At 41.0% G+C, this 12,050-nt stretch overlaps 1 protein-coding gene across 1 annotated transcript in view; it reads right to left on the bottom strand.

Moving 5' to 3' along the window:
* Positions 1 to 990: 990 nt before the first annotated feature.
* The window catches only part of LOC140463926 (glutamate receptor ionotropic, NMDA 2C-like), a 129,681-nt gene continuing 118,621 nt past the window's right edge, over positions 991 to 12,050 (bottom strand). The window contains exons 13-14 of the mRNA XM_072558405.1: positions 7,800 to 9,260; positions 991 to 2,024 (exon numbers count right to left, since the gene is read on the bottom strand). Of these exons, the coding sequence (XP_072414506.1) occupies positions 2,004 to 2,024; positions 7,800 to 9,260 (1,482 nt within the window). The 3' untranslated portion in view covers positions 991 to 2,003. The remainder of the gene's footprint in view (positions 2,025 to 7,799; positions 9,261 to 12,050) is intronic.

Genomic DNA, 12,050 nt, shown 5'->3' on the forward strand with positions numbered 1-12,050 from the left:
TTTCCTTTTTGTGTTAACCATCTTTGAATCCATGTCACCTTTGACTCCAACTCGCCACAACCAGAAAATGTTTGAACCAATGGAAGTTGGCCATCTCCAGTTAAATATTTCTATGCTGCTGCATCTTGTAATGTTTCAGAACTAATGCAAACCAAATTACTTTATGATTACTATTGCCACATGCTCTCCATTAAAATTTTATGGTGTCACACTCTTGGTTGTGCTTACTGACCAGTACTGTTCTCCATCTGCCCATTGACAGTGCCACTGTCGAGTATGCACCCATTGATGAATGTCACTGTCCAGTCTGGTGTCACTGAACATTTTCAGTTATTTGTTCATACATTGGTGGTCAAATTAGAAAAGCTTTCCCTTGATTACAGGAGCTAATTGAGTGAGTGCAACTTGGACCATGTAGATTTCCCACTTCCAAAACCTCATGCAAGCAGGATAGAAATAAGTTGAACCTCTCGCATAGTAGACTGTTCTTCCAGCCTCCTGCTTGTCTACTTTGGATTCCAGGAATTGCAGATATATTTGTCTCCAGTCTCCTATATTGGCAATCTTACCCAGTCGGGCAAGATGGAGGATCTGGGAGCTGTCATTTGATCAGCCATTCTACTGGTGAGAGTCCCAGGTCAAACTCTCACCCCCGCTACTGCAGATTACTTGACCCCACATTCATATTAAACACCTCCAATCTTGTCTACAAACGGAAGCATTTCCTGTCTAACTAAATCATTGTTTCTATCCTTCAGTCTGTCTGTTGTGGATGCAAATGATTTTGCCAAACTCTTATTTTAGTTCTTTAAGCCTTTTAAATTTTTGGCCATCATCTAATCAACAAGGCACAGTTTCTTCTAAATATAAGTCACCCAATATATTTTATTAAAATGTTCTTAATTTTAGGAGGTTCAGTTAAAGAAATGAAGATCAACATGCGAGGCAAACATTACCAGCTGGAACTGGTGCTCAACAATTGTCCTCCTTTATTTCTTACTCTTTATTTTTATTGCTACAATTAAAACACTTAATGTAAACAATGGCTGTCATCACTCAGTACAGAATACACTAATGTGGCCTCATCATACAAAGTGACATTCTGATATAGAATCATAGTGAGTTGGGCCAGTTGTACAGCATAGATTGTGTTGTCATGTACTAACGTATGTAGTTCACTGAAGGAAGACTCTGTCTCTTTGTCTCCTATTCCTACCTTCTTTCTCACTTTCTCCCTCCTACCTATTCTGCACCTTAACTCCCACTTCCCCCTTTCTCCCCCTCGTTCTTTCCATCCCACCTCATTGTATCTTCCCCTTCCCTCTTTCTTCACCAACCCATCCTGTTGTTTCTGTCTCTCCTATTTTTCCATATCTCTCTCACTCCCCATTCTTGCTCTCTGCCTCTCCTCACCAAACTCTGTCTTGTTCTGTATATGTGTGTGTGTGTGTCAATGTGATTGACTGCAGGGCTGTGGCAGGGTGAGGGGTGATGCAAAGGTGTACCATTGGTATTAGGCCTATGCACACAGTGGATCAGCGTGGCCCATTATGCATGGAACTGAGTTTTATAATGCACAATACAGGACAGAAAACAACCCATTTAGATAGGTGCTTTTGGTTCCCGTAATGTTTTGGATATGAAGCTGATGAGTGTTTGTGATATTAATACAGAGATTAGTTTTGTAATGTTTGGTATGGTCAGAGATGTGTAAATGTAATTAAATGTCTGAAGAATGAATAGAGGTACCATTAACTACAGAGTGAGCAGGACGCTAAATAGATCTTGTACTTAAACGTGTACTGACTTGAACACAGCACAAAGAAGTCATTGTTCAGGAAATTGAATTTCTTAGATTAGAATAGTCATCAGCAGTTTGGTCCAAGTCCAGGCCCAGGATGTGTGGGTCCAGGCCCCAGGGGATGGGGGATAGGTCCAGGTCCACCAAGGGCAAGTCCAAGCCCTCCAGTGGCAGGTCCAAGCCCAGTGTATGTTGTGCCGAATCAGACTGCCACCGTGGTTTCCTGCAAGGAACAAGCAGAGCTGGGGTTATATTAGAGCCTGGTGCTCCTAGTAGGACTGAATTAACCCTCAGCAGAAAACGCAAGCTTTTGAGATTGGACCTCATGCAATCAATTGAAATGTTACCGTTGAACAGAGCATGGTATGGATGCAAAGATCCCAGAATAGTGTTGAAAACAAAATCCTTCCTGATACTTTTCAATAAAACTGAAAATTCTGGGATGAGGTGTTTTGAAAACACAAAGCAAATTAAGTGGATTCAGGAACTCTGTTTGAACATAGAATACCTAGAGTGTGGAAACAGCCCACTTGGCCCATCGTGTCTACATCAGCCCTCCAAAGTTCATCCCACTCAGCCATTACCCTATTCCTGTAACCCTGCATATACTATAGCTAATCAACCTGGCCTATACATCCCTGGACACAATGGGCAATTTAGCTTGGCCACTCCACCTAAGCTACACATAGTCACAGTTGTACATCATGGAAACAGACCCTTCGGTCCAACCTGTACATGCTGACCAGATATCTCAACCCAATCTAGTCCCACCTGCCCATATCCCACCAAACCTTCCTATTCATATACCCATCCAAATGCCTTTTAAATGTTGTAATTGTACCAGCCTCCTCCACTTCCTCTGGCAGCTCATTCCATACACGTACCACCCTCTGTGTGGAAAAAGTTGCCCCTTAGGTCTCTTTTATATCTTTCCCCTCTCACCCTAAACCTATGCCCTCTAGTTCTGGACTCTCCCACCCCAGGAAAAAGACTTTGTCTATTTATCCTATCCATGTCCCTCAATTTTGTAATCCTCTATAAGGTCACCCCTCAGCTTCTGATGCTCCAGGGAAAAAAAGTCCCCGCCTGTTCAGCCTCTCCCGATAGCTCAAATCCTCCAACCCTGGCAATATCCTTGTAAGTCTTTTCTGAACCGTATCAAGTTTCACAACATCTTTGGGACTGTGGGAGGAAACACACACAGACATGAGAACATATAAACTCCATACAGTCACCCAAGGCTGCACTCAAACACAGGTCCCTGATGCTGAGGCAACAGTGCTCATCTCTAAGCCCCATTCTGCCCTTAAACCAAATAAAGGAGAGCGTAAGTCAGTGAGATCTTATGAAGTGTGTAATAGTTCAAGTTGATTTTAAACTGAACTCATCCAAACAATTTACCCATTTACGCTAAGATCGCTAACATTATAACATGAGGATTCAATTCATGATGAGTTTTTACTGTAATATGATACAATTCAGCATTCTCTCCAGTGATGAAATATCATTCTGTCATGTTACAAGGTTAGTTGCACAAAGATTTCATTCTAATTGTCTAACACTAGGTCTTATAATATGACTATAAAGTTGTTACACAGAATTAAGACTCATGGGATTTGGGTAACATTAACGTGAATTCACGATTGATCAATGGACAGGATTAGAGTAATGGGATATTTAGTTGGCATTATCTAGCAAAGATCAATAATTAGGCCTTGGGTAGTTACAAATTATCTTAACTTGGATGAAGAAGCCAAGTTTTCTGATGATACAAGTTTTGCATAAGGACATAAAGGCTACAGAGGGAAAAAAATTAATTGAGAGCTAAAGCATGATATATCAGAATACAAGTGATGAAGTGTGAGCTATTCACTTTGCTAGAAAAAGCAAAAATAGTAGATTTTGTTTATACATTGAGGGATTGGGAAATCTTAATCTTTAAAGACATGGATGTTTTTGTATACAAATCAAAGTTAAATGTTGGTAAACCAAGCAATTCAGAAGGTAAATGATGTGTTAGACTTTACTGCAATGATATTTTTAACATGTCCTGGAATAACAGGTCCCATTTGATCATCTTATTTAAGGAAAGATGTGCATGCCTTAAACAAAGTTTCACTCCAGTCATTTCTGGTATGAGTCCATTGTCCCATGAGAGAGTGAGTTGACAAGGTCTTTCTCCTTTGGAGATTAAAAAGGTGTAAGTGATCACATTGGAACAGGTTATATTCTTACATGGCTTGCTAGGGTAGATGCTGGGAGGATGTTTCTCCTCTCTGACAAGCCTATAAACGGATTGTATGCTGAGGGTAAGTGGTTGACCCTCGACTGAAATAAGGAGAAATTTCTTGATTCAAATATTTCTAAATCTTTGTAATTTTATATCATCGTGATTTGTAGATTCTCATTTTGGAAAGTACATTCGAGCAAAGATTAATAGATAATTGGAAACTCAGAATTGAAGGATATGGGGATAATGCAGGAAGGTGAAGTTTTAACAGAAGATCAGCCATTATTTTACTCCTTTTTTTTCTTTGAAGTCATGATTTTATTAACTGGTAAATCAGGCTTGAAAAGGCAAATGGCCAATTACTGTTGCTATAAATGTTCATAAAATCTTGGTACATTACTGAAAACTGTCTCCTACTATAATGTCAAATTTGATTCACACTGAGATCAGTGTGTAATATTAGAACTTGCAAGTTAAAATGGTAGTAAGAAGAGCACAGACATTGAAAAGTGTGATCTTAGACTGTTAGCAGAGCAGGAGAAAAATTGTGAAATGATGTCACTGTACATGGAAGAACAGTGGGATTCATTACGGGGGTGGGGGGGGGCAATATTGAATCTAGTCAGAGTTAGATAGTCTGAGTTGTACAACGCGGAAACAGACCCTTCGGTCCAACTTGTCCATGCTGACCAGATATCCTAAATTAACTAGTTGTGAGAAGATGTTCAGCTCAGATTGAGGTTTTGGATGTAGGTTTGCTCAGAGCTGGAAAGTTTGTTTCCAGATGTTTTGTTACCCTACTAGGTAACATCTTCAGTGGGCCTCAGGCAAAGCCAACATATTGAGTTATACCCCATCTACCATCCCCTGAGAAAAGGAAGAGGAAGTGACTTCACCAAAGGAAATAACATCACGACAGGAAATGACATCACTAACTCAAAGAAATCTAAACCTATTTATAGAAAGCAGAAATTTTCAGCATTGCTTCGCCTGAGGTCCACTGAAGATGTTACCTAGTAGAGTAACGAAACGTCTGGAAATGAACTTTTCAGCTCAGCGAGCAAAGCTACATCCAAAATCCTAAATTAATCTTGCCCCACTTGCCAGCACTTAGCCCATATCCCTCTAAACTCTTCCTATTCATATGCCCATTCAGATGTCTTTTAAATGTTGTAACTGTACCAGCTTCTACCATTTAACACTTTAAATCAGATCAAGTAAGTGTTTTAATTTTTAGCTCTTTTTAAAAAAGTAACCAAAACACTAACTGATTAAATAACTGAAACAAGGTGAGACAGGATTGATTGGCAGTAGGGGGAGGCAGTAGTGTAGATGTATTGTCCCTGGACTAATAATCCAGTTGTCTGTGCACTGGATACATGGGTTTAAATTGCTCTACTGCTATTTGAATTAAATTATTGAACCTGGAATCAGAACTCGTCTCTGTAATTATGCAACTAAATTGCCATTGATTATTGTTAAAACCCCATTTAGTTCACCAATGTCCTTGAGGGAGGAAAACGTGCTATCTTTACCTGGTTTGGCCCACACATGACTCCAGATTAACAAGCCCCCTGAAATGACCGAGCAAATCAGATGGTTCAGAAATAATTTGGTATGGGAACAAATTCTTGACTTGCCAGTGACACCATCAAAACATAAAAGAAAAATGGGAAAAAAGTCAGGAAGGTAGTACATGGAGGTTTTTGATGTTGTTAGCAACACATTCCTTAATTATTTTTTGGAAAGCATGGATGATTTGATTAAGTGTGCAGGTTGTTTAAATCTCTTTACATTGGCATGCACACATAGCAAGTTAAAGGACATATCCTATGTGGGAAACAATTGCAATGAACGGGCTGGATAAGAGAGAACCCTATGATGTAGTAACATTTGGATTTTTGAATATCTAAGGAAATGCTGCATAATAGGCTGTTACCCAAAATTATGCCCCCTGAGGACTGGGGTGCAGAAAGCAGGAATTAATTATACTTTTTAGAATGCTATCTTCTAACTAGTGGATCACTCTTTGTGTCTCAGCAGAGGGACCTGCCTGTCCATACAGAACTTTACCATACAGGTACAGTAAGCAGTTTAAGAAAGCAAAAGCTTTGTTAGCAAAAGGATTGTAATATGAGTAAAGAAATCTTTTCACGGTTGTACAATTGGTACAGATATCCAGGACTTAATTAGACCACATGTGGAACATTGTGTTCAGCTGGACCTCCTCACATAAAGAAGGATGCCTTTTATTTTGAGAGAGTGCACTGAAGTTCACTCCAATTTCTGAAATGAGAGAGCTATACTACAAGAAGAAATTGTGTAGAATTGGCCCACTATGTCTTAATTGTTTAGAAGAAGGAGAGATGATCTCTCAGAAATATCTCAAATATGTAAGGAGTCTGATGGGCAGGTGTTAGTAGTAAGTATTCAGAGCTGAGGAATCTGAGACATGGAGCCACAGTCTCAGAATAATTGATCTCCTAATCAGGACTGAAATATAAATTTCTTTATTGAAAGAGTCGCAAATTTCAGAATTCTTTAGCTCATGGATCTGTGGATGCTCAGTCATTTGAATACATTCAAGTCTGAATCAGTAAGTGTTTGGATAATGAACAAATTAGAGGCATGAGGATTGTGCATGAACATGGATTTTATGGAGAAGATTAGTTGATATCGTATTGGATGTGCAGCAGGTTTGATCAAGTAACTGTATTTCAGCGCTCTCTATGTAATGTTAAAACTTGATTGTACAAATCTTAGGGTGAATCAAGTGGAGTGCCTGATTTTGGATGTAGTTATGTCAGAGAATGATCCCTCAACCGCCTCAAACTGGTGCCCAGATAAACGTGTTTGAGACGCAGTGTTAAGAGGACTGGCCTCCGCAGCTGCCATAATGTGATCTCTCATGCTAGCCCTACTTCTCTTACAGGCCCAACTCATGTCTGAACTCCGGTAACAGAAACACTTTATGGTTCTGTATTAGAGAGCAGTCTGTGTCACTGCTGATTGCACCATCAAGTATAAAGTTGCCGATCTGTCTGGCAGTGCCTCTATGTCAGGCCATTGACATTGACTTTAACCTCTAATGCCTGCAAGTCCAGTTGACATGGCAGGGCAGCTGTGCAATAGTTTGCTATATGAAAATATTGAAATATTTTGCATTATCCACTTCTGTCTAAATGCAAGGATTATATGTCATAAAACATTGGTACAGCTGTGAGCAGCCAGGAGCCATCTACTTTGAGATGTATTAAGTCCTCAGCTAAACTGTGCAGCTGCTCCTACTCAGATGAGATCAATGAAAGCTCAAGTCACATGACAAACACATTGGATAATTTATCAGTTTTGAAACCCCACAGAATGGATGCTTCACTTCGACAGAAATAGATCTTATTTCCCAAGAGAGAACCAGAGCACTGAATGCAGTTGATCCCTTCACTCTGTTCTCCATTCAATTCATAGTTCTTTGCCTCCAGCACTTGCAGCTCACTCACCTGAGACCTGCTTGATTGTCATAACATCTTTTTCCCATGTAGCATTATGGTGAATAGCTCAGGTATTAGGGACTGGAAGAGTTAGATTGGGAAGAAAAGTCCTTTCAACCCAGTTGGCTAAATAAAATAATCAAGGTGTGTTTTAATCAGAGAGAAAGAGAGGGAGAAGTTGGAAAACACTCAAAATAATTGAACGAAGAAGGGGATCACTGAATGAAAGGAAGGTTTTCACTCCTGGAGTTTAATTCTTTAAATTTTACTGAATCTATACCTCGGATTCAAGGCTGGAAAACCTTGCACACGATTTTCTCAAATGAGTGCAACTGACTCCTGCTCTTTCAGCCTCCAGCTCCTCGCATCCTCGAGCTGTCACCCTATGGTCAACCATTCTGCTCCTTCCAGCCGTGGGCTCCCTTGCAGGATTGTCATGGTATGGAGTCCTTTTTCCTAAGTACTTCATCACAATGTCTCTGTCACAGGATTGGTGTCCTGATCCAATCAACCAATTGAAATGTTGGGAGCCCACACGGCGATGCCAGACGTACATGGAGGGACTAGGACAGGAATGTGACCATGACTGTTGGTGTAGTTCTGTGGAGGCATGTCTCAGAGCAGCTGAGTTTTGCAGGCAGGCCTCTCTGTATGAGGGAAGTCTGGCAGGTGGAGAATACCTGGGTCTACTTGGTGAGCTGGAATACAAGAACTTCTTGTCATGACCCAGGACTGCTTCTCTCAGATCTGAGGAATGCTTGGCAGTGTACCTTCTTGGTTCCAGAAATTCATTGTTCAGGCTGGAGAACAGATCAGTAATTTCTTCTCGCCGTCCTAGCTTTTCAAAGTTTACTGTTCTGACTTGAAACCTAGAGGTTTCCTCTGGTTCCTTTGTTGCTTTAATATATGAAGATCGTCTGGTCAGTGAGGGTAGTTCTTCTGACTGTGACCCAGAGTAAAGTCTCATACATGAACTACAATTGGTCTGGTTGGGATATGACACTGGGTGGTGCAAGTTTCGCACAGGCCATTTCTCATTCAATCCAATACAAGATTTCACTGCAGGCACTGTCTTTGTCCCACTCTGAGAAGCAGCATGCCCTGCAGAGCAACTGGCCAATTTCCTACAAGGTAAAGACAGTCGTCTTGTGAAATATTTTCTGTTATAAATATCCTGGTGATGTAATTCATTATTGCTGATAAATGGAATATAAGGGGATTCCAAGTCTTTTCTCATATCAGTTCCCCTGGTATGTTGGGAGTGCATAGGGAACTCATTTGATGTCATGGAATGAGGGTTGTGAATCACTGTAAAAGGTTTTGAAGCTACATATTTGCTTTCTAGTCTGTTCTTATATTTAATTATTGGTCGACCTGACCATCTTGTCTCATGTTCAGAAGCCAGAGATGGAGATAATGTTGCTGGAAGGTAGCAAAGTTGGTGTCTGTTTGAAATATAGGGAACTGAAAGTTGCCTATCCATGGCCTGTGACCCTTCAACCTGCTGTGATGATGCTTTAGGAAGTCGGTTTGTGAGGTTTTCACCTGCACGTGTCCAATGTTCTATTGTTTTTGTTGCGTTCTCCAAAGAACTTTCCACGTTTGTGGATGAGACTAAATCTTTGGCCGCCTGCAACATCTTCTTCATATTGGCCTGAGAAAAGCTCGAGGAGACAATGGGAGAGGCCACATGGAGTGGGCTGGAGACTTCCTGTACACCACTGAAACAACTGTAGATTCCCTGGAAAGGATGAAGGGAAACAGACAACTTTGTTACAATTCCATTCACAGCCAAGGGCAATTGAAACCCTTTCACCCCAACCAATCAGCTAAAAGACCAACTCTGTAATCACAATTCTGTGGTGAAAATCAGAAAATTTGATTTCTGTCATTTCTGGAGAGCCCTTGTGCCTTATGTCTGTTCTTGTAGGGCAGGTATAACACAGGAAAGATGAAGCTTCCTCTAACTGTCCCCATCAAATTGTCCCAGGGCAGATACAGCATAGGGACAGAGGGATAATCTGTTCCAAGACAGTCCATTCTCTCTTAATTTGCAGGATATTAGTTAGTGTAGGAGGTATTGCAGTACCTCCAAGCTCTTTTTGCTACTTAAAGGCAACTACTGTCAATTCCTTTGATGTATGAGGGTTTCTAGCAAACCTGCCTCAAATTAAAGCAGAGGAGTTGCTACTGTAAATGGAAAAGCCTGTATGAAACCAGATTGTGATCTGTTCACATCTCTGTGGTGGTTTTGATTTCATAGATCTGGATTCATACTGAAGATGACCACAATACTGTACTGGTTATTCGATTGGTCAGAAATTTTGCAGCAGTAGCTTTCAAACCTTCTCAGCATGGACTCTGATAACTGTGCACCAAATCCTGTATTGCCTTTTCTTGTCATTGTGTGTGCTCTTACATTATTTTTTTAAAAATTTGAGTGTTATGCTTATTGTCTCATTTGTATTTTCTTTCCTTTTTAGAAAAGTCCTGGCTGCAAACATCCCATACTCTTAGCTCCTGCCCCCCTCTCTCTCCACTTTCACAATCCCTGTCCTCATCACTCCCCACGTGAGGCAAGATTTAGATCTATCCGCCAGCATTGTAGTTGTGCTCTATATCCTGTTTATATAGAGTCCCTATGCGAAAACAGGCCATTTGGCCCAACAAGTCCACACTGACCCTAAGAAGAGTAACCCACCCAGATCCATTCCCCTACCCTTTTGCACTACATTTACCTCTGACTAATGCACCTAACGTACATATCCCTGAACACTATGGGCAATTTAGCATGGCCAATTCACCTAACCTTTACACATCCTTTGGATTGTAGGAAAAGACCGGAGCACCTGGAGGAAACTCACACAGACACTGGGAGAATGTGCAAACTCCACACAGGAGGTGGGAATCGAACCCGGGTCCCTAGTGCTTTGCGATAGCAGTGCTAACCACGTAGCCACCGTGGTTTTGTGTTGCTTCAGCTTCTACCATCAGGGTCCCAGGAAAGATGTCCACCATTGCAGTAATCATATGGCCCTAAATTTTGAGTCCTTTATTCAAGGTGAAGGTTAGTGGGAATCGTATAATCCCTACAGCATGGAAACATTCAGCCCAATAAGTCCACACTAAGTCTTCAGAAAGCATCCCACCCAGACTCATCCCCCAACCCTCTCCCTGTAACCCTGCATTTACCATGGCTAATCCATTTAACTTGAACATCCTTGGACACTATGAACAATTTGACATGGCCAATCCACCTAACACACGCATCTTTGGACTGTGGGAGAAAATTGGAGCACCTGGAGGAAACCCACACAGACACTTGCCCTAGTTGGAACTTAACCTAGGTCCCTGGCACTGAGAGATGGCAGTGCTAACCATCACCATGATGAGCCACCATGCTGCCACTTCTATATTGGGAGCATCCTGTTTATGGACTACTTCATGGAAAGAGGTGATCCTGTATTTGGAAATCCATCCCTTTTTTTTTTGAGAGTTTCTGCATTGGGATGATAGTGTTGTACTGGAGTCCCTGTACTACAGATGATTCAAGAGCTGGTGTGGTAAATTAGATCTCTCATATCCAACACAGGATGAAATTTCTGAGCAGTTAGGAGTTGATGAGTGACTAGAACTAATAATCGTAGATTTACAAGTGACTACTTTGCTTGACTAGCCTGACAACATTATTTAATTTAAAACGCAAGATAAACAGTGTGGCAAGTCTACAAAAGTAAGGTCTCACAAATTAGTCTAATGGAGGTTGGAATCCCATGGAATGTGATGGTGACATTTGGGGAATTGAAAGTTAGTCTGCAAATTTCTGGTGAGTGATTTTCACAGGTCACTGAGGCTGCACTTACTCAACCCATAACTTGCATTGAAAGCAGAGGCAGCACCTTGAATGGAGAAAAGCCCTGCAGTCTTCATTGAGGCACAAGAAAAGCCAAAGATGACACAGACAGATGAGGATTGAATAGAACCTGGTCAGGGGTGCGGCTAGAAGAGAAGCTGAGAAGTTTGGGGAATGAATTCCAGATGTTGTGGCCTATGCAGCTGAAAATTCAGTTGCCAAAAGTGTGAGGGAAGGAAGGGCTGGATTTTCAAGAGGCCCATATCAGAGGATTGAAGATTATATTTACTATTTTGAATACTAGTCACTTCTCTATGACTGCTAAGTAAATTTGATATTTTCCAGTAAGTGGTGAAAGGGAACTTTAGTGGACTTTTGTGCCCTATTACATTTTCCCAGTTTGTGGATAGCCTTTGTTTTGTGTTGCTGTTAAAGTTCTGATTACGGGAATGGTCAGTAATGTGGAACTCCAGAAAGTGTAGCAGAAAACTTCAAAAATATAACAGCAAAAGCTTTTAAAATTGATGCAGCCTAAGGTTTTGTATCTTATGGTGTAGGATTCCAAAGTCAAGAGGTGTGTGGAGAATGAGTCACTGATTACTGGGAATAATCAGAAATGTGGATTTTAGGCCACAGTCTAATCATTCTTAATTTTACTGAGCAGGTCAGAAGACTGAA

This window comes from Chiloscyllium punctatum, chromosome 39, assembly GCF_047496795.1.
Source record: "Chiloscyllium punctatum isolate Juve2018m chromosome 39, sChiPun1.3, whole genome shotgun sequence".
Classification (NCBI taxonomy): domain Eukaryota; kingdom Metazoa; phylum Chordata; class Chondrichthyes; order Orectolobiformes; family Hemiscylliidae; genus Chiloscyllium; species Chiloscyllium punctatum.